Source organism: Odontesthes bonariensis, chromosome 23 (genome assembly GCF_027942865.1).
Source record: "Odontesthes bonariensis isolate fOdoBon6 chromosome 23, fOdoBon6.hap1, whole genome shotgun sequence".
In the NCBI taxonomy this organism is placed as follows: domain Eukaryota; kingdom Metazoa; phylum Chordata; class Actinopteri; order Atheriniformes; family Atherinopsidae; genus Odontesthes; species Odontesthes bonariensis.
The window spans coordinates 27,789,869-27,812,620 of record NC_134528.1 but is presented as its reverse complement, the minus strand read 5'-3'; the positions used below and the strand labels follow the sequence as shown (position 1 = coordinate 27,812,620).

The window sequence follows — 22,752 nt, the reverse complement described above, 5'->3', positions numbered from 1 at the left end:
TCACCTTTCATGTACTTTGTCCAGATAAGGTAGGGAGTGGGTTAGTCTGAGTTTTCTCCTTTAAGGGTCCTTTGTTTGCTCAGCTTAGTTAGCACAAAGTTGTTAATGCATCCCACATAAGTTTTTGGCGCAGGTCTGTTATTGAGACACTCCCAAATACTTTCATGGAGCAAAGGTTGTTGTAAATTAAGCTATCTCAGTCTCTTCCTTTGTAGAAATCCCCCCACCTGGTCCCTACACATAAAAACATCCCCCACAGGAATGTTTGGGTCTTCCAAAGGCTTAAGTTTGTATTAATTCCACACTTGAGTTCGCTACATAACTAAAGCTTTTTGTTTGACAGTAGCCGAGTCTTAAGAATGACTCAGAAATCTGGCTTGCGTAAGAATGCAAAGACACGTCTGCGCTCAGTGTGTCAAGCTTGACTGACTTGTCTGTTAACACCAAACTAAATAAGAAAGAGGAGGGAAAAAATGTGTCTTCGATCTCTCTGTCCTACAAGCCTCAATAAACCAGCTCAATGATTTAAAAGACATGTAGACTATTGTACTAGCAAATGGAATCATATTTCCTCTTTATAGGAATAAATAGAAGCTATCAGAACGTTAGCCTTGGTGAGAAGGTGCATTTTCATTGTGCAGTGGTGTGTCTGACTGATCAGGACTTTAAGAAGTGTTGGAAGGTGACATCAGTAAAGGCACTGATGTAGATAAATCTACAGAACCTTTTCACCCTCATAAAGAATTCTTGACCGGAACATATGAGTATGTATACATCAGCTGCAGTATGAGTCGGTGAAGGACACCTATATGTTCACTCATATGCCGTCTCATTACTCATAGGTGCCATCTTGTCTGTTCCTTATCTGGTAGGATGGGCTTACCCTAATGTTTATGTATGTCTCAGTAGTTTTCTTAGGACTTGTTACCAAGAGGTGTCCCCAGTTAGCTGCAGGGACTAACAGGGCCGCGCATGCTTAACTCCTGGTTGCTTCCTGTCATGAAAATTTACAAACCAAAGAAGCCTTTTGAACATCTATAGGAAAGCCTCCGTCCGTTAGAACAGAGAAGCATGCGTCCTACTTAAATATAGATTTTCATTCCAGAAAAGAGATCAGAGAGAGATCATGAAACTCAAACGGTCCACACTTACGTCGTGCCTTTTCGACCTTGTATAGAATTTACAGACTTTTACTTTCAATGTTTCCCATTATTGTATTTTCACTCTATATGCAGTATGCAGTGCTTTTTCTCTACAGTCACAAGACACATTGGTATTGAACTGTCCACCTTCCGGCTGGGAGACAATCACAGCCGCCCTCTTAAAAAGCCAGTGAAAAACTCAAATTAAAGCATTCATTCAGTTTATTTCTAATTGAAATGAAATGGCATGTTGTTTTTGTGCTGCACCGTACAATGTTTTCCGCTACATGCATTTTTGCTCCTTTATGAGCAAAAGTAAATAACAGAGGGTGGGTAAAATGTTGGTATGTGTCTTGGCACAACTCAAAAAGAGACAGAAATTATGAGTCTAAAGTCATGGCAAGTTCAAAACAGGTGATATCACCTAGCCATCCAGGCTGTCATGACTTCTCTGGTGACAACTGCAATTAAAGTATAATAATAATAATAATAATGATAATTTTATTTGTATAGCACCTTTAAAAACAGGGTTTACAAATGGCTTTGACAAACAAAAAACAACAGAGGTCCAAACAGGACACATAAAAAAAAAATCACATAAAAGCAAGTCTATAAAAATGGGTTTTTAGAAGTGATTTAAAAGATGTTACTGAATCTGCAAGCTTATCTCCTCTGGAAGGTCATTCCAAAGTCGAGGGGCCCTGATGGAGAAGACGCGATCATCTTTAGTTTCAAGCCTCGACCTTGGAACAGCCTGGAGTCCCCAGCACGAGGATGTAAGGCCACGTACTGGCTCATAGGTGGTTAGCATGTCAACTATCTAGCTCGGGCCAGACCCAGCCGGGCTTTAAAGGTGATTAGTAAAATCTTAAAATCAATTCTAAAACATGCAGGAAGCCAGTGGAGTGAAGCCAGGATTGGGATGATGTGATATCGTCTGTTAAAACCAGTGAGAAGCCTATACTGCTGCATCCTGGACCAGTTCGAGACAGGAAAGTGATCTTTGGTTTATGCCGGACAGGAGTGAATTACAGTAATCAAGTCTTGAGAATATAAATGACAGGGTCTCCGCGGATCCTTAAAAAGTCTTAAAAAGTCTTAAAAAAAAAAAAACGTTTTTTAAGGTCTTAAAATGTCTTAAATTTCGCAGATTTTCGAAGAGTGGCATTAAATTTCATCTGGGCGGCATTAAATTTCATCTGGGCGGAATGAAAGAAAGATATGTCTGGAGAGACGATTTTCTAATGTTATTTCATGTAGCGCATCAGCGCACGTCCCTCCCTGTCTAACGAGAGTGAACAGTAGCGCGTACAGGCACCACACACCATTTAGGGGGCAGTGTTTCGTTTCCCCCGTAGGCTAAACATATATATTAAACAGACGAAGAAGTGTTTCAGACTGGCAGACGCAAGCCAAGATGGGCAAATGCAAGTTTAACGAAAATTGGCTCGATGACGAGAAATATAGCGGCTGGTTAAAAAAGTCTACCGAATATGAAGCGCGGTGCAGACTTTGTAAAAAAAACATACAATTGGGAACAATGGGCTGTGGAGCCCTCGACGCACACATGAAAGGGGAGAAACACAAGCGATATGCCGACAGTCAGGCAACTACTGTCCCCATTCGGATGTTTGCAGCATCGGTAGGCCTATCTACTGCAAATGCAAATGATAACGTTGCACCCGCGTTGGTGTCGTCGGGGCCCAGTACCAGTACTACCTTCAGTACATTTGCCCCAATTACAACACTAAAGTCCGAAATACTGTGGGTTGTTCAAACAGTTAGCCGACACCATTCATATACATCCAACGGAGATGTGAGCGCTGTCTTCAGAGCAATGTTCCCCGACTCCGAATATGCAAAGACTTTTAGTTGCGGCAAGGACAAAACATCATATCTTGCGCGATTTGGGTTAGCGCCGTTCATAAAAAGGGAACTTCTAAGCAGTGTGAACCAAGGCAGCTTCGTTATCATGTTTGATGAGAGCATGAATCGCACCACCAAAAACAAACAATTGGATTTACATGTCCGATATTGGACGGATGATGATGGTTCTCGAGTGCAGTCCCGGTATCTGGTATCAGAGTTTATGGGTCACTCCACTGCTGAAGACTTACTGGAAAAGTTCAAGGTAAGCCATTCAACAACCTAACAAATTAAGACAAGCACGTGATTTAAAATGTCAGTGTTTAATGTTTGTAAATGGTATAATAATAATTATTGGCAAGCAAATTTGCAACAGTTGGTTTTGGTTTAGTTCCTCTAGTGAATAAATGTGTGCAAAACCAGCTTTCCTAGCCTGATGTTGGGACTAAGTCAGCTGGTTTTTAATTGAATAGTATATTCTTGAAGTTATTTTGAATGTTCTCCTAATTAATAAGCAAACTCACAGATTCAATTAATTTTTATTGTCATCTACATAGAAATATTGTGTGTGCTGTGAGGGGGCTGTCTGGTGGAAGGCAGGGTGGGGGGCTGGTGCTGTGTGTGTGTGTGTGTGTGGCATAAGGCATTTTTCCTGTATGTTAATGTTTGCACACCTTATCTTACGGTAAACCAAACTTATTTTAAATATTTGACAGACACAGGCTATAATAATGATAAAATTATCTTGGTATCATTGCTTTAGGAATAAGTTGACAGTTTTTATAGGCCTAATGTTTGTGTTTTTCATAATTTTAGGAATGTACAAAGGAACTAAACCTCAGGAATATGATCTCTCTGTCAATGGATGGACCCTCTGTGAACTGGAAATTTGTGAACCTCCTGCAAAAAGAGCATGCTGAGCAATTTGCTGGGACACAAATTCAAATTGTCGGAAGCTGTGGTTTACACACCCTTCATAATGCGTTCAAAGGTGGTTTTGAATTGTGGATGGTGCAAAAAGTGCTTAAAGCACTTCATTTTCTCTTCCACTGCACACCAGCCAGAAGAGAAGATTTCACATCTGCAACAGCAACCTCAACATTCCCCTTGCCTTTCTGTGGGCATAGGTGGTTAGAAAATTTGCCTGCTGTTGAAAGAGCGTTAGAAGTCTGGCCCTCCATTGTGAAGTATGTGGACCTTGCAAAGTCAAAGAAGGTGAAGAACCCAGGGACATCATCATTTGACAGCATTTGTGAAGCCCAAATGGATCCCCTTCTGCTGGCCAAATTCCATTTTTTCATGGCCATATCACGAGCCTTTCAGCCATTTCTGGTGAAATATCAGACGGATGTGCCGATGATGCCCTTCCTTTGGGAGGACTTGGAAAATTTGATCCGGGTAATCATTCATCTCAACAACAACAACAACAACAACAATAAATGTCAAACACACACACAAATTAACTGAATTGAATTTTATTTTCAGAATCTACTTAAACGCTTTATCAAGCGCGATGCCCTGACTCTCACTCCGTACAAACTTGTTAGGCTTGATGTTACGGATCAAAAACTCTGGCTGAGTCCAAAGGAAGTGGACATTGGAATGGGTGCAACAGCTGTCATCAAGGTGGGACTTCCTGTAAATTCATTGATATCTTTAGATAGAAATGTGTCAAACAAATGTGAATAACTTGGAGTGTGAGCTGTTTTGATATGTACAATTGAGGTATTGTTAACCTTCTCATTAGTGTTTGGAGAGATCATAGAAATTTGACAAACCATGTTTTGTTGTCAGGAGCTGTCAGGGGTCAAAGGCAGAGTCAGTGATCTTGGTGTGCTTCAGTTCAGAAAAGACTGCCAGATTGTTCTTTCGAACATCTGCAAGAAGGCGCTGGATAAGTGCCCTCTGAAGTATTCAATTGTGCACAATATGATGTGTTTGGACCCAAAGAAAATGCACTCAAAGCCAGATGACTGTCTGGAGAAGATAAAAGCACTCATCCAGAAGTTTGTGCAGGACAAGCAGTTGGCAGGCGGGATATCTGCTGGTAAACTTTAGGAATAAGAATGGATTAGAATAGAATGGAATATTAGATTATGTTTTTCCATTTTGTTTTCAACATGAATATTTTTAACATATGGATTTTAAAACCTTTTATTAACCAACCAACTCTTTTGGTTTGAAGTATTAGCCTAGGGTGTGTTCCCAAAACCATAGTTGCTAACTTAGTCAGCTACTATGTCTGTTGCAATTTCCCATTGCCAACCAACAAAGTTGCTAACTGGATAGCAGCTATGGATTTGGGAAACGCACCCCAGATTAACATATACCCAGAGATTTTTATTGCACATTTCTGGCATCATGGGATTATTACAAGCTGCTTTCTTATGCTTATTGTAATTCTATGTGTTGACATTTTTCTTCTGCATCAAATCTAATTACAGGTGATATGATATCTCAGCAGTTCGAAAATTTCCTGCACACTGATGCCAAAGGATTGGACTTCATCTCCTTCAGTCCTTCTGAAGAATGCAGAGTTGATGTATTTTTACATCAGAGAATGGCTGGGTCTTATCCTGACCTATGGACATTCTGCAAAAATCTGCTGCTCTTGTCCCATGGGCAAGCTGAAGTTGAACGTGGGTTTTCAACAAATAAAGAAGTGGAGACCGACAACCTAACTGAGGAAGGAATCGTTGCACAGAGACTTATATGTGACCATGTCAGAGTGTGGGGAGGAGTGACCAAAGTGCCTCTGACCAAAGAGATGATCAGTTACTGTGCCACAGCACGCACCAGGTACAGAGCATACCTGGATGAGGAGAGGAGCAAAAAGGAAACGGATGACCGAAAGAAAAAAAGAAAGAATGTGGTGGAGGAACTGGAGGATCTCAAAAGGCAGAAGAGATCATTGGAAGGTGTATGTGAGAGCCTTCAAACCGATGCTGACCAAATGGCAGAAAAAGCGGAGAATTCTGCTGGCACCAAAATGGCAACACTAATAACAAAATCAAACACCTTGAGACGACGAGCTAAGGAAAAAAGAGAGCAGTTGGTGGTCCTAACTGCTGAGATTGAAAAGAAGGCTACTGAACTGAGATGCCTAACGGATCGACAGTAAAAATGCTGTTGTTTGGGCTAATTCCGTTTTTTTTTTGTTTTTTTGTGGACTTGTCATTTGTTTACACACTGTTTGTATGTTATTTACAGCAGTAATTGTATTATTGAGAAGGCAGTTGCCTGACATGCACTTTATGTTTGTAAATATGCACTGACTGTTTGCACTGTTGATAAAAATACAATGTGCTTTGTTAAACCGAACAGCCTAGAGTGTAGTTTTTATATATATTTTTGCCGTGGTAATGGTCTTATTTTTTATTCTTAGAGGTCTTAAAAAGGTCTTAAAAGTCATTAAATTTGTTGATGAAAAATGTGCAGATACCCTGAAATGAGTGAATGACTCTCCAGGACGGAATGTGGGAGCAGTGATTTAATTCACTAGTATATCTGTGTCGTCCGCATAACAATGGAAAGATACATTGTGGCACTGAATAATCTGGCCAAGCGGGAGCATATAAATAGAAAATAAAATCGTACCTAAAATTGAACCCTTCGGTACACCACAGGCAATCTGGGTTCTATTTCATCCCTACTTACCGCCAGAGGGCGGTGCTGAAAGCACTGAATGTCCTTTCGCGCATGCGCCGTTTGAGTAGTAATACCAACAGTCACACCTGTGACATGTCGGATGATCAATCAGAGGCTATATAGCCTGACGTCATCCGTCACTCTGTTCCTTTTTCTTCTCGCGTGCGGTTCGCTTGTATAGCATCAACCTTTCTTGGTCATTTCCCCGTCGTTTGACGCCCCATTTGCCTGTTGGCTGGAGCAGTGATATTTCGCCCTCCTAGGGGCTGCGACGGGTTGATCCTTGACCGATCTTCTGTGTGCTGGTGATGGTTGCGTTTGCGCACCCCCCCTCCCGACTCACAGCTTCAGGTTGGTGGTATGATACGCACACTTCAGCTTGGCTACTTAAGGTTAGCCTCTCCGGTTGTTGTTGTGCTTTAAATTGTGAGCGGTAGCGCCTAACCTACGTTTTTTCAGTTCTGAACTGAGCTAAACAGTTGATTGTTTAGCTCTGAACTGAGCTATTGCTTTAATCGGTTACGGTGGCGTCTCGCCCCCCTCTCTCCCGATATTAAACAGGTGATTGTTTAGCTCTGAACGGAGCTACCTGCAGTAGCATCTGAGCTTTGCTTGCTTTAATCGGTTACGGTGGCGTCTCGCCCCCTCCCTCCCGATATTAAACAGCTGATTGTTTAGCTCTGAACTGCGCTACCTGCAGTAGCATCTGAGCTTTGCTTGCTTTAATCGGTTACGGTGGCTTCTCGCCCCCTCTCTCCCGATATTAAACAGCCGATTGTTTAGTTCTTTAAACTGAGCTACCTGCTGTAGCATCTAAGTTTGATTTCTTTATTTGGTGACGGTGGCGTCTCGCCCCCTCTCCCGATATTGGCCACAGCTTATTCAGTTTTAGACTGGGCTACCTGTGGTAGCATCTCAGTTTGATTTCTTTATTTGGTGACGGTAGCGTCTCGCCCCCTCTCCCAATTTTAGCCAGCTGATTATTCTGTTTTAAATGGCTACCTGTGGTAGCATCTGAGTTTGATTGCTTTAATTGGTGACGGTGGCGTCTCGCCCCCTCTCCCAATTTTAGCCAGCTGATTATTCAGTTTTGAATAGCTAACTGTGGTAGCATCTAAGTTTGATCTCTTTAATCGGTGATGGTGGCGTCTCGCCCCCTCTCCCGATATTGGCCAAAGGCTTATTCAGTTTTAGATTGAGCTACCTGTGGTAGCATCTGAGTTCTGTTGCTTTAATTGGTGACGGTAGCGTCTCGCCCCCTCTCCCAATTTTAGCCGACGGCTTATTCAGTCTGAGATTGGGCTACCTGTGGTAGCATCTGAGTTTGATTGCTTTAATTGGTGACGGTGGCGTCTCGCTACCCAGGCTCCGCCCTCGCAGTGACGCAACACCTTCGGCTCTGCTACACTTACTCAGGCAAACTGCTCATTCAGGTGGATTCGAGTTTCCAAAAAAATGGGAACTCCACCCACTTTGTCGGGAAGCAATCAACTTTGAGCAGCGCCAACGGCCCAGGGTAGAGGCGTGTTCAAGGTAGTGACGTGGTTGAACTGCCACTCAACCCATGGATTGTACACGGAAGCGCTTCATTCAATATCAACATGGAGCAGCGTCAAGCTTTTGACACTGCTGTAGATGCTGTAATGAAAGTGTTCGACGGGAGATTCTCGTTAAAAATCGAGCAAAGAACAGCCCTTGAATCATTTCTTGACAGGAAAGACGTTTTCGCCTTGCTCCCTACTGGCTTTGGGAAGAGTTTAATCTACCAGTTAGCCCCGCTGGTAGCTAACTCATACGTCAGAGGAAAGAGTGGTGTGATTGGCTTAAGCTTAGGCACAGCCTTTTCTGGCCACAACCAGTAGCAACCCGAGGGAGGCGGGTTCACCAGGCCATTTCTAATCGTATTCGTTATGGTCTTGGTCAGACCAGAATCTCGAAGAGATGTGAAAGTCTATGTTAATCAGGCTAGCGTCTCGCACCCTCTCCCGATTTTAGCCAACCGCTTATCCGGTGTTGGAGTGAGCTACCTATGGTAGCATCTGCGTTTTCTTGCCTTTATTGGTGACGGCAGCGTTTTCGCCCCCTCTCCCGATTTTAGCTAATATCTCACTCTATTTTGTGCTGAGCTTTAATTGGTGACGGCAGCGTTTTCGCCCCCTCTCCCGGTTTCAGCTGACATCTCACTCTATTTTTGCGCTGAGCTCTAATTGGTGAAGGTAGCATCTCACCCCCTCTCCCAATTATAGCCAGCTGATTATTCAGTTTTGAATCGAGCTACCTGTGGTAGCATCTGAGATTTGATTGCCTTAATTGGTGACGGTGGCGTCTCGCCCCTCTCCCGATTTTAGTCAACCGCTTACCCGGTTTTGGAATGAGCTACCTATGGTAGCATCTGAGTTTTCTTGCCTTAATCGGTGATGGCAGCGTTTTCGCCCCCTCTCCCGATTTTAGCTGATATCTCACTCTATTTTGCGCTGAGCTTTAATTGGTGACGGCTACGTTTTCGCCCCCCTCTCCCGATTTTAGCTAATATCTCACTATTTTGCGCTGAGCTTTAATTGGTGATGGCTGCGTTTTAACCCCCTCTCCCGATTTTAGCTAATATCTCATTATTTTGTGCTGAGCTTTAATTGGTGAAGGCAGCGTCTCGCCCCCTCTCCCAATTTTAGCCGGCCGCTTATTCAGTTTTAGATTGAGCTACCTGTGGTAGCATCTATGTTTGATTGCTTTAATTGATGAAGGCAGCGTTTTCGCCCCCTCTCCCGATTTTAGCTAATATCTCACTCTATTTTGTGCTGAGATTTAATTGGTAACGGCAGCGTTTTCGCCCCCTCTCCCGATTTTGGCTGACTGCTTATTTGGTTTTGAAATGAGCTACCTGTGGTAGTATCTCAGTTTGATTGCTTTAATTGGTGACGGCTGCGTTTTCGCACCCTCTCCCAATTTTAGCTAATATCTTGCTATTTTGCACTAAGCTTTAATTGGTGACGGCAGCGTTTTCGCCCCCTCTCCCAGTTTCTGGTTTGTCATCCTGTATTCTGGAGGTAGCTGACAGTGTCAGCTCCTCTGTTCTTTCTGCCTGCAGTTGGACTCGGGTCGGTTCGAACATGGATGGCTCCCACTGTTGTGTGGATTGTGGGGCCGTGCTTCAGGCAGATGATGGCCACGACCTGTGCCCTGCCTGCCTTTGACATGATCGCCTGGTGGGGACCCTATCAGAGAATTCCTGCATGAACTGTGGTTACATGCCCCGTGCTGTGTGGGTGACTCGGCTGGCCCGATTGCGCCCCGAGGTTGGCAATGACCTTCCACCTTCTGGGAAGGTGACCCTCCTTAGGCGCTAGAAGCGCCGGTATGAAGCCACAGCCTCTGTGGCTCCTCCTAAGAAGAGTCGAGCCAAGTCTGATCAGGGCCTTTCCACGAGAGTTGAGCGTTTGTCTGCAGAATTGGCAGAAGTGAAATTCCTTCTTCAGGCACGCCAGCTGGATCCTTCGCTAGTTAGATTCTCTTCTCCACCCATAGGGGGATCCATGGGTGGTTACCACCCTTACCTCTGGTTACCGGCTACAATTCCAACGGCGGCCTCGCATGTCACGCCGGGTCAGGGTGACCATAATCACCGACCCGGTGTAAGCTCAAGCACTGGACCAGGAGCTTTCTGCCCTCCTGGCCAAGGGTGCAATAGAGACAATTGATCCTCGGCAGCAACCCAGAGGCTACTATTTTGGGTCCCAAGGGGACTGTATCGATATCTAAAGGTGCTGCCTTTTCACAGGCTCATGACGGCAGAGGTTCTTCAGACTGTTAAGAGGGACAAGTGGGTTCCCTCAACAGACCTGACGGATGAGTACTTGCATGTACCTCTTGCGGCAGAGCGTCGCCGTTTTTCTCCGGTGCTCCCGTTTGGCCTCTCTCTCTCCCCGAGGGTGTTCGCTCGGAGTGTAAAAGCAGACCTTTCTCCTCTGCGGCATGAAGGCTCTTCCATACCTCGACGATTGGCTTCTGCACCCCATCCCGGGCGCATGCTTCTCGTGATACGAGTCGTCTGCTTGGTCATGTGTCCCCGTTGGGCCTTCAGGCCACCCTGGAAAAGAGCTGCCTGACCCCATCTCAGACAACCACTTTTCTTGGGGTGTCTCCGAATTCACCTTCCATGAGGGCTTACCCATCTGCTCAAGGGTGAACGATATACTCCGGTGGGTCAGTCGATTCAGGCTGGGCCGGCAGTTTCCGTACGTCGCCTCCCTGCTGCTACTGGGCAAACTGGCGCCGGTCGCTCGGGTTGTGCCCTTAGGTCTACTGTCACTGCACCCTAGCACATAACTGTACTGGAGCTGCGTGCTGTGCGTCTGGTTCTCAGACACCTTTAGCCCACTTGAAGGGGAAGTATGTTCTGATTCGGTCAGACAACGCCTCTGCGTTCTACCACCTCAGCCATCGAGGTGGCACCAGGTCAGCGCAGTTTCTGGAAGTGTCCAGAGATCTCCTGGAATGGGCCTCTCCTCGCCTGTCCACCCTGCAGGCAGTGTACTTACCAGGGCGGCACAACCACGTCGCAGACTCTCTTTCCCGCCAGGCGACTGCTCCGGGAAGAGTGGTCCCTTCACAGCGACTTAGTGCTCAGGATCTGGGACCTTTTCGCCACAGAGGAATCGACTCGATGGTATTCCCTTAAGGGGGCATTAGGTGCACTGGGCCAGGATGCATTGGCTCATCCCTGGCCAAGGGTCCTCCTGTATGCTTTTCCACCCGTCTCTGATTTGGCCTACTCTTCGGCGGGTTGCCGAGGAGGGCCACGAGAGGTTGCTAGGGGCTCCGTGTTGGCCAGCACGGCCATGGTTCCCGCTCCGGCAGGGTCTGTCACGCCATCCCGTGGTGTCTTCCGACCAGAAGGGATTTTGCTGTCCCAGTTGGGACTGCTATGGCACCCCAGTCCTCAACGCCTCCGACTGTGGGTGTGGCCGCTGGACTGCTTATGCAGCTGCTGGCAGGATATTTGGGTTCCGGTAGACGCACCCTTTTGAGTGCCTGGGCACCCTCGTCTCGCCAGTGATGTGAAGACAGGTGGCGGATGTTTTCCCAGTGGTGTTCTGCCCACAATGGTGATCCACTCACCTGTGCAGTGTCCACTATGCAGTGTCCACTATCCTGGAGTTTCTCCAGTCTCTTCTTGATAGGGGCCACTCTCCTTCAACACTTAAGGTGTAGGTAGCGGCGATATCATCTACTCATGCTGGCTTTGAGGGCTGTACCATGGGGAGCCCTATTCTAGTTTATCTTTTCTTGCATGGTGCTCGTAGGTTGCACCCACCGATGGTTCCGCAGGCACCAGTTTTGGATCTGCCCTTGGTTCTTAAAGCTCTGTGCCACTCTCCATTCGAGCCTTTGGCAGACCTCAGGTGGCTATCATGCCAGACTGCCTTTTTGTTGGCTTCTCTAAGAGAGTCAGCGAGCTACATGCTCTTTCTGTCAGCCCTTCCTGTTTCAGATGGGGTACTGATGGCTCTGGTGTTACCTTGTGGCCAAACACTGCACTCCTGCCTCAAGTGTTATCTCGTTCTCATTGCAACCGGCCATTGAGTTTGGCACGGTTTCAGCCTGTGTCAGAGGGAACGGCCGATGGGTCTCAGTTGTTGTGCCCAGTGAGGGCACTGGAGGCATACATTGCAGCCACTGCTGCTATACGAGGCTCAGACCTACTGTTCTTGCGTTATGGAGGCCCTGGGTTAGGTTGTCCTCCTTCCAAGCAACGCCTCTCCCATTGGATCGTGGGCGTCATCTGCCACGCCCACGCTGTGGGACGCTGCTCCCCACTCGTTGGTGTGAAGGCGCACTCTACCAGGAGCGTCTCCGCTTCCTGGGCAGCCTTGAGTGGGGTCTGATGGAAGCAATATGTGCTGCGGCATCATGGGCTTCCCCGAGCATGTTCACCCGATTGTACGGGGTTAATGTGGCCTCCCCTCATCCTCTGGATCAGGTTCTGCGGCGAGGGTCCTCTGAGCCTTCTCAATGAGGTATTTGCTCTGGATTCCTCGTGACGCCGGTGGTATCAGTCATTCAGTGCTTTCAGCACCGCCCTTTGGCGGTCAGTAGGGATGAAATAGAACGTAAGTTACGTATGTAACTACGGTTCTATGAATCCCGGATGACCGCCAGAGCTTCTCTGTCACTCAGAATCCTTGCATTCCGCGAGAAGATTCTGTAGGAACAGAGTGACGGATGACACCAGGCTATATAGCTGTAGCAGTCACAGTGCCGTGTGGATTAAGAGTTCTTCAAACTCTGACGAAACCAACATTCCTGTGGGGGATGTTTACGTATGTGGATAAAACCCAGATCTTCATTTTCTCTCCACAAAGGAAAGAGAGACAGAAACTGCCTAATTTTCAACAACCTTCGGCCTTTTGAAAGCTTTTGGGAGTGGAACTCCAACAGATGCTTGCCATAAAAGAATAAGCTCAAAAGAACAAATAATCTTTCTGTTGGAAAAGTGGGACACCGTACTATCTTATCTTGACCATAAATCGAAGTTGACACTTTAACACCCTTTTTCACCAGAGAACCGACCAGATGGCTACAAACGAACCGAGAATACTTCACTAAGACTAATTTTTTAGTCGAATCTTAAAACTATATTAAATGTGTTTGATAACCGTATACGATTTCTTTCAGGTTTCCAGCTTGATCACAAGACGCATATAGAGACAATTTGTACGATTCTGGCTTAAATATTGACTGAGAAAAAATCTTGTTGGGAAAAGACAAACCCGCCGACGGAACAACATTGCCCCCTAGTGGTCTATATTGTTGAATAGCTGAACACAAGGACTCAGTAAAATGGACAAAATATATGCAACAATTTAACTTTTAACGATGTCCCTTCAGTATCTATTTGGTATTTTTTTGGTATCCCCATTGTTAACACAGAAAATCAACATTGTGTGGTTCGCTCTTCATATGTCACGATTTTATAGATGTCCATCTGAATTTTGAAAGTCATAATCATCTGTATTACGTTGTGTGTTATTTTGATGTCTTTATATTGCAAGTCTATGTTGTATCTTTAATCTGCATATCTTAACAAGTTGTGGTGTTTTCAGAATCACCGAGACAAATGTTCTATGAGATGGGAGTAATGGAGAAATAAGAGTTTTCTTTGTTCTATCCAGAAATCCCCACATAAAATGCTGAGTAGATCATCTTACATAGAGAAACCAAGGCAGACGTTCACCACAGTTCAGCCATATCATTGGCTGAAAGAGTAGTGTAAGCTTACGTCATGCCCCGCCTCCGAGAGTCAAACCACGGAACCCGCAAATCCGAACGCAGAGAAGAAGGAGATTTGACACAGAGAGCAGAACAGAGAACGGGACGCAGATCACAGTTGCACAGAGAGATTTGTTCTTCAGCTGTTCAGGTTTTCAGAGATTTGGAGATGACTTGAGAAGAAAAGAAGAGCTCACCAGAGTTTTGGGAGTTTCCCATAATCTCAGGAGAGAGCGGAAAGACGAGAGGATGAAGCCCTCCATAACCAGAAGGACCCAAGGAAAGACGAGAAAGAAAGACCCTAAGAAAAGAAACAGAATGAAATACTCTGAAGATACAAGTTTTACGTGTTTTTGTTCGTCCATCGCCATCCATGTCCTTTTACGTCGCACGCCCTAACCTCCGCTGTTTCACACCATCATCACCTTTTCCTACCAAGAAGCCAACTCCAAGCAACCTTTTATTAATCTTCTGTGAACTTAAGTTCGCTTTATCAGAGAAAGCAGCAACGGACCAACCCTGACACTCGGAGGATTTGATCATCCCACAGTAAAGCCCTCGGCACCATCGTTCCCGTTTCCCGGTGAAAAGAGGCAACTGAGAAGTCCGCTAAAGTCAGCAAGTCAGCCACCACAACCAGGAAGGCCCAGAGAGCGGAAGAGAAATCCCCTCGGACCCCGCGTGGCCGCTGCCGTGTTCCGAGCTGACTAAACAGAACTTCAGCGCAGTAAGACCGACCCGTTTTCACCTTAAAGTGGGTTTGATGGATGTCTCGAGGCTTTCACAGAATGATAAATTAATCCAAAATGTCAGTATTTAGCGTCAAATAGTTAGCCAACCTAAACTATTTGAATCCAGTATCCCTCCATTCCCATATTTTATTTTCCATTCACTAAGTGTTTTATATAATCACCCATATTCAATGCATCTCATGTTTGTTTAAAGGTTCATGTCTTTGGTCATATCATTTTAATAAATAGTTCATATATCTATATATATGTTATAATCACAGATTGTGTCGTATGCTTTCTTTACGTAATGTCTGTCCAACCAAACGAGAACTTTCACGAAAGTAGCGAGATATGAGACTGATTATTAATTGATTATTAATTTAACATACCAGGATCGTAAGATTTTAAGTCGTCCCCCCTGGACTGTAACTTAAAACAAGTTAAAACATCAGCGAGGTGGTGCCCTACATTCGAGGTTTAAGGTTTATTGAGACAGTGAGAACGTCTTATAAATCCTTATATTTGATGCATATATAAATGCCCAAAAACGCTACATAGCCTCTGATTGATCATCCGACATGTCACAGGTGTGACTCTGTTGGTATTACTACTCGAACGGCGCATGCGCGAAGGGACATTCAGTGCTTTCAGCACCGCCCTCTGGCGGTCATCCGGGATTCATTGAAACGTAGTTACATACGTAACTTACGTTTTAGAGGATGTATGATTGCCTATGGTGAACCAGTATACCTGTTATGAAAAATAATCTTGTTCTTTTCCTTTCATGTGCACAACACATGGGCCAATAGCCAATAACTTTCTTATATCGATGACATTTCAGTTCCTTTGTCCAGCTCAGCTGTGGTATCAAACACAGGAGGACAAACCAGCATTTCTTAGAACAAATTTTATTTGTGGGAGTCAAAGTGTGCGTGTAGAGCCTTTTAACTGAACTGAAAAAACACACAAAAAATAAGCCGTGTGTTAAAGCCGTGTATCAAAGTTGCCATAGCTGGTTTTGCTATCTATCACAAGAGTAGTCAACAGTGATACACCCCCGCCCGACCACTTCGCTCTGCGGCCTCCAGGCGGCCGGCTGCCTCGTCACGCAGCGGTCCCTGCGCACGATCGACACGGTCACGGCTTTTCTCTGTTCTGGCACCCCGATGGTGGAACGATCTCCCGACTGATGTCAGGACAGCTGAGTCGCTGCCCATCTTTCGCCGCAGGCTTAACACCCATCTCTTCAGGAAACACTACCCTGATCCGCCCTCTTAGGACATCACCTACTTCGTCCTAGCTCCTTGCACATTTATTTGTTTCCTAAATTGTCTTTGTTTTCTAAATTGTCTTCCCATCTGTCTAGGTACCTAACTTTTCGCATTTACTCTAGCACTAGTTATGCTCTTAGCTGTTTGGTTTTGGAAGGAAATGCACAAATTCTTGTGACCTGAAGTTCTTTTGCCTACCGATGTGGAATACACTTATTGTAAGTCGCTTTGGATAAAAGCTTCTGCAAAATGACCGTAATGTAATGTAATGTAATGTAACGATGGCTTCTCAGAAGAAGTATTTCAGGTAGGTGGTGGGGTGGTGCTCAAACAGCAACCTAATTTTTCTGGGTGGTCATGACTCAATAAGGTTGAAAAACACTGCTTTCGCAGAAGGCTCACCAACCACAGCATTTCACCTAAGAGCACTGTTTATTTATCTGCCAAGATCTTGCCATTCTAGTTCCTTTTAGGTGTAAGAATATTAACAATATGTACTTAAGTACCTTTCACAATGGAAGATTTCAGCTGCTCTCTTTCCTGTCACTCCCACCTATCAGGGAGAGCTGACTATGACCAGTGACATGGAGAACCTTCAGAATGCTATTTTCCTGGACACGGTGCCAGAGAGTTGGACCAAACGAGCATATCCCTCCATGTCAGGGTTGTCTCTGTGGTTCACTGACCTCCTGGCCAGGATCAAGGAACTTGAAGCTTGGTCAGCTGACTTCATCTTACCTTCCGCCGTGTGGCTGGCTGGCTTCTTCAACCCACAGTCCTTCCTCACAGCCATCATGCAGGCTATGGCTAGAAGGTAAGGCTGCTTTGCTTCAGGATATTAAACTTGATAGAAACCAATTGATGTTAAAGCAAATCTCCCCATGCTTGAATGTCAGGAATGAATGGCCTTTGGACAGCATGTGTCTGCAGTGTGATGTCACAAAGAAGAATCGTGAAGACTTTAGCTCTCCACCTCGTGAGGGGGCCTACATACACGGACTGTACATGGAGGGGGCGCGGTGGGACACACAGGTATAGTGTACGAGTTTTTCACAGATTTACAGTTACAAAATGGTAATCTTAAAAAGACACTCTTAGATTTACAAATGCCTTGTGGTTTAAAATACCTGTAGCCTTCCACTTCTGACTGTGAATGAGAGACACATGGGCCACCTTCAAAATGCACCTCAAAACCACGTGAAGAAAAGTTACTTCAGTATTTCCCCCAAGAGCACCTCCACCTTCCCTTTGTGGCTTAATTTCCTGCTTTGCATCCTCACCTCTTCGAGTGCAGGGCGTTACTCAGATTCCCAGGACTCCATCTATCTACATATACTCAACTACTGTATATGAGCCAAGCTCTCAAGGAGCATCCCTGTAGACTTCTTAATTAGGGAATGTGCAGAGTGTGCACTCGAACACTTAGATCACCCTTTAGAGCAGTGGTTCCTTTCTTCTTCATTAAAGTTGGAGATGCAGGCAAATAGACAGGCAGACAGACAGGCCAGACGGCTTTCACTTCTCCACTCTCCTCCTCCTCATTTCGCATCCCCCTCTCAGCCCCAAGGCCAGTCCTGTGCCACTGGCAGGGAGTTTCAGGGTGTGAACCAGAGAGTTTGCACTGCTCCATCTGGACATAACTCTGTGCTGCAATAAAAGTCAAAGATTTATGATAAACTTATTCATCTATATTAATGAACCTTGCATTTTATTCAAAGAGGGTAAAGACATCAAAGACAGCTGGATACTGCGATTTACACAATGAATGTATATAACAGAGAATGCAGACAGCACACAGTGGAAGAATGTGTCGTTTTGTAATGAATGCCAGTTATTGGTGGTGAATACTTCAGCTACGTAATACTATTTTATTCGCTCAGTATGTTGTGAAATGAAAGAATAACAGTAGATATCTGCTGCTGCGGTACTGTTTTATGTAGAGCATTAAGCTAATTTGTAAGGAAACTCAAAGAGCCCATTTGGCTCTTTTTAAGATACCCATCATTTGTATTTACCCAAACAGACATCAAGTTAATGATACAGTATTTAACACCTTAAAAGTTTTGGAGCAGTTGCAGAAGCAATTAGGGCTTTGTCCTATGAGCTTTTCAAAGTCATCGGGATTTATATTCATTCCTGAAAGTCACTGCGCATTCATGGAGAAACTTCTGTTTGTCAGGCTCTAAGTGTAGGAGGATTAATTAATGAGACAGACCACTCAGTTTCAGTGTGTTTAGTGAGTGTGTATTCGAAGGAGAGCGTGACTTTGACTCAAACACAAATGACTTTCACCACTTTTCAAAGATGCCACAATTTTGTGTTCAACAAAGTCAAACATCACTTGGTCCAACAACAAAACTTTTCTTTTTCTTTTCTTTTCTCTTCAGACTGGTATGATTGTAGATGCCCGCCTGAAAGAGCTCACTCCAACCATGCCAGTCATCTTCATCAAGGCCATCCCAGTGGACAAACAAGAGAACAAAAATGTCTATCAGTGTCCCGTCTATAAAACCCGCCAGCGGGGACCGACATATGTGTGGACCTTTAATCTGAAGACCAAAGAAAACCCGTCCAAGTGGACCTTAGCTGGCGTGGCATTGCTTCTGCAGATCTAGCTGTGGTTAAGATACGCTCATTGATGGTACTGACAGGGTAAACAGATGAAATTGTTTTTGTGCCAAATATTTCAAAATGAGACTGTGTAGCGTTTTAAGAAAAGAACAGAGTTTGCTAAAGAATTAAGTTCTATTTGTTAGTTAATTCAAATCACTCAGACTTTAGATGTTTATCAATGCTTCCACAATGGGCTTCAAAAGACTCCCATTTTGGGAACAGTCTTAATATGTGGCCATAAGTCACAGCATTGGTTCCACTTTCAGTTCCACCTTACACAGTTGAAAAATTGTCCTGACTCTGAAATAGCCACGAACACTTAGCTGGCTATCTTGCAGCCATTTTGTATTGGCAACTTGTACTTTACTGTTGTTTGAACACAGTGTAAAGCTAACTAACTCATATTGAAATGCATTGTCGTGCTTTGAGAACACATAGAATACACAAAGGTGTCCTTAAAATGGAACCGAATAATGGACTAAGTCCTTCATTGTAACAGTGATGTACCCTAGAAATCCAGCTGGGAAGAACCCTTTTTTGACTTTGAGCAGCACCTGTTTTCTTCTGAAATGATCAGTAATGGTTGTTAGCTGATATTTTCAAACTTCATAAAGATATGTGACAGACGTGAATTAGTCAGTTTATAATTTTTTCTTTTTTTTTTAGGTGTATCTGTCACACAGCAAGACGTCCACCAGCTCTGAGCCTGATGTATGTTAGACAGAAATCAGATAAGGAGTAAGGACCAGGTCATTGACACTGCAATTAAAATACTTCATTCATGATTTTAAAGTGAACCAGCCAAAGATGACTTTTTGTGTCACATTGTTGTCATAAGTGCTCCCATACATTGGTCAGCAAACATTTAGCATTGTTTCATATTTAATCACGAGGCATATCTCTCTCTTCCGAATGAATTTTATTTAGCTTGTAATGTTGATGCATTTGAAAGGATGGATTTCACTGGAATCTGTCTTTTGAGCTCATTGTCTGAAGCAGCCATAATTTTTGGCTTCCTCCGGAAGGGACCTGTTAAATCTCAACAGTAAAATCCGAAGTGTTTCAAACAACACTGAATAAAAAGCTGTCATGTTCCTCAGAGAGTCCCAGCATAAGATATCTTACAGTCCTTTGTGTGATGTCATTTTCTGCGTGGTGTGCCTTAAAATGCAGTTTTGTATGCCTCTGTAGTTGCAGACTGTTAAAAACATGCCTGAGAATTCTTTGTTTGAGGATCAGTATTTAAGGTAATAAACATGCTAATTAGTTGTTTGTGGATAAATTCACTTCATGCTCTATGTATTATTTGGGAGAGTGTTGTAAGATTAACCAGCTTTGGAAGTATCATGGCATAATAATAATATCACTATTGGGTTATTTCACACATTTTATCTGAATTAAAACATTGCCTACACATTTATCATCATGGTTTATAATATAATCATGTCTTGTATTATCAGAATCACACAAATATATTTTTATGAGTGCAATTTTTTTACATTGATTATTACTTCTTTCTCAAGGAAAGTCTGACAATAAAGATGCTTTATCGCGGCATTCCAGATTGCTTGTGGTTTTATTTGCACATACTCTTCGATATTTCTCATTTTAGTGCCAACATGCAGTCATTTCTCCTATCTCTGGTTTCCAGTCCCTTAGTTCTGGCTCCTCTTCTCTTCTCTTTCAAGTTTTTAAAAGCATCTTTCTCCCCTTCTCTCCTCCTTCCTCCAGTTCATTCTTTTCTTAGGATATCGAAAAAGGCGCTCTCTTTTAGAAATAGCTTAAAATGCCTTTATTTTTGTAGCATAGTCATAGTCATAGATTTTAAAACACCAAAAATAAAGGCATTTTAAGTTATTCTAAAGGAGTGTGCCTTGGACTTTTTTGATATTCTAGTTCTTTCAACCCTAGTTCTTTTATCCAAAGAGCACCTCATAGATCTTGTTGAATCCAAAAAGCTCTCCTTTACAAACAAATTTTTTGAGTCACTCTTTTCTTATTTCCTCCTCCCCATATGAACATTTAAAAAAAAAAGGCATCTCCAAAGAAGAAAATGTGGAGTCCGACAGATATATTCTTCAACTTAATGTACAGAAGAGAGACGTATGCACATGGTACAGTGTAAGACATGTTGGAACTAACTCTTTCCTCCTTTTTTCTGGCTGTCTCAGCCCAGGTTCCCCAGCAACTCCTGTTACTGGTTACTGGAGAGACTTAAAGGGGAACTCCGGGGCATTTGAAGCGCATTTCCATTGTTAGAGGTTGTCAAATACTGACGGTAGGACACAGACCGGTGCAAATCGGCGCTCCCTGTGAAGCGATTGCGCTGTTTGCGCAGCCTGTCATGCTAGCCAAATACGTGGTGGCTAAGGGGCAAGAGCTAAACCTTCCACGTAAAACAACAACTTGCACACTGCAGAAACGTCACACCACTTTATAAACCATCCGACAATAAAGTCACAAGCCTTACCATCAAAACCATATGCATGGTTCTCACATTACTGGCATGGGGACGTTACAAAACAACTTTATAAACAGCATGTCACTTACCTCTTGTCGGTAGGCGCGCGCATGTGAAAGCCCAAAACAGTCGATGGACGATAATCCCATATACAAAACAATTATCTTCTCTAGAAAAACTGCGTTCAAGTATTTTAACTTTTTCGGTGCCATTGACGTCTATAGACGTCAATTTAAAAAAAAATGTTCACTGCCAAAGACGTCTATAGACGTCAATTGCGTTTTTAACGGAGCGGGCTGGGGGACAATCTAGCGGAGTTCGTCACTAAATCTTAGGCTTGTAAACACTAAACAGAGAATATACTGGCAAAATTACCCGCTAGGTGGCAGCAGTGCCACTATGCACAAAAAAAAAAAGAGCTCGTTTTCTCAATTTTTTGGGTCAAACAGCTGTTTTTGGTGAAACCAACCTATGTTCTACTGTCTATTACTAAAAGACTGAAAATGGTAGAAACAAATTTTTTTTTCCTGATCAAAGAAGAGAGTACTCTTTCTTTTGGTAATTTCGGTGTGTACATAGTTATAAGACACACTTTTCTGTGGGTCTTGGAAAATCAGTCAAAATACTGAAAAACACTTGGCAGTATGGGTGGCTCTGAACTGAAAATGGCTGGCAGCCAATGAGTTAATGTGCTCAGAAGCAGGAATGCATGAGGAAGAAGAGAGGGTGAGGGATAGTAGGAGGAGGAAAGCAATGACGCAGGGTGAGGCCATTTCTGTTAGTCTCTGGGGTATTTCCAAGTTATCCAGATGAGTCTTTATCCAGCCCCATCTCCCTTAGTTACCGTTGCCATGTGTATCACGCTTCCTATTTTCATAGAGCGTTTTCCTCATCATTTTCGCACATTTATCACGCAAAATCTTTTCTTTTGTTACAGTCTAATACATTTTTTGCCAGTGCCTGTAGATGTTGATTAGCAATTGTGAGCAGCACATTTTAACATCTGTAAAAGCTACAATAGCAGCTACAGCAGCAACTTGCATATCTCTGAGAGATAGCTGAAAACTGTAGATCATTTTTGACAGCCACATACACAAAGTCATGCTGTGGGAGTAAATGCTTCAGCCTTTCATATGTGCAGGGAAAACCTTTGGTCCATATATTGGACAGCTGAGCTGAGCTGCTAGCTCAGTAGTGTGAAGACAAAAATGTTTAAAACATTTTCTTTTACCTTGTCCAGGTTTGAGACTAAGAGTGATGGTAGCGTATCTATGAAGCTCACAGTTGTATGGGAGAAAAACTGCTAACCTGGGCATACCCGCTTCTGAAGAAAAGGCTCTGCTGTTATATGTTTACCACCTTGGCCTAGCTAATTATTATATCAGTATTATAGAATTATTATTAGCGTTATTACAACAGTAATAAGGACTGTGCTGAGCTAATGAAAATGTCATTAGTTTCACAGATTAAGAGTTGTTTAATGAAAGTATTGACAGTTTAATAACCAAATAATCCAAATGATGTAGTAAATGTTTCAAGCTCTCACAGTTATCTCAGTTCATTTTGAATGAGACATGAGTGTGTGGGTCACGTGTTATTGCTTATGGTGGCACTAGGAATCACTATAGTGAAGATACATGTGTGCACCGTGGATACTGGTATGATGTTTCAAAGGTAACCTCAGGATTTCTCTAGAGATTTCAGTCTGGACCAAAATGGTGAACTGATTGATTGGCCACCACATTGGGAGCTGT

The 22,752-nt window shown here is 43.8% G+C and overlaps 2 protein-coding genes across 2 annotated transcripts in view; both read left to right on the top strand.

Annotated features, from left to right (window-relative positions):
• dnah9 (dynein, axonemal, heavy chain 9) overlaps window positions 1-20,020 on the top strand; it is a 240,491-nt gene extending 220,471 nt beyond the window's left edge. Inside the window, exons 76-78 of the mRNA XM_075458261.1 lie at window positions 16,485-16,738; window positions 16,821-16,956; window positions 18,312-20,020. Coding sequence (XP_075314376.1) covers window positions 16,485-16,738; window positions 16,821-16,956; window positions 18,312-18,539 — 618 coding nt within the window. The 3' untranslated portion in view covers window positions 18,540-20,020. The remainder of the gene's footprint in view (window positions 1-16,484; window positions 16,739-16,820; window positions 16,957-18,311) is intronic.
• Window positions 2,683-6,873, top strand: LOC142374473 (uncharacterized). The gene is made up of 6 exons (XM_075458201.1): window positions 2,683-2,784; window positions 3,208-3,273; window positions 3,825-4,406; window positions 4,494-4,634; window positions 4,803-5,055; window positions 5,453-6,873. Exons 1-6 carry the CDS (start codon window positions 2,683-2,685, stop codon window positions 6,127-6,129), a joined length of 1,821 nt encoding a protein of 606 aa, XP_075314316.1. The 3' UTR covers window positions 6,130-6,873.
• Window positions 20,021-22,752: the final 2,732 nt, after the last annotated feature.

Excerpts from the sequence above, each read along its gene's own strand:
- LOC142374473 (XM_075458201.1), top strand. The coding sequence starts at position 2,683 with ATGGGCTGTGGAGCCCTCGACGCACACATGAAAGGGGAGAAACACAAG. Across the intron at positions 4,407-4,493 it reads ACTTGGAAAATTTGATCCGG|AATCTACTTAAACGCTTTAT; the intron begins GTAATCATTCAT and ends TTTTATTTTCAG. Across the intron at positions 5,056-5,452 it reads GGCAGGCGGGATATCTGCTG|GTGATATGATATCTCAGCAG; the intron begins GTAAACTTTAGG and ends ATCTAATTACAG.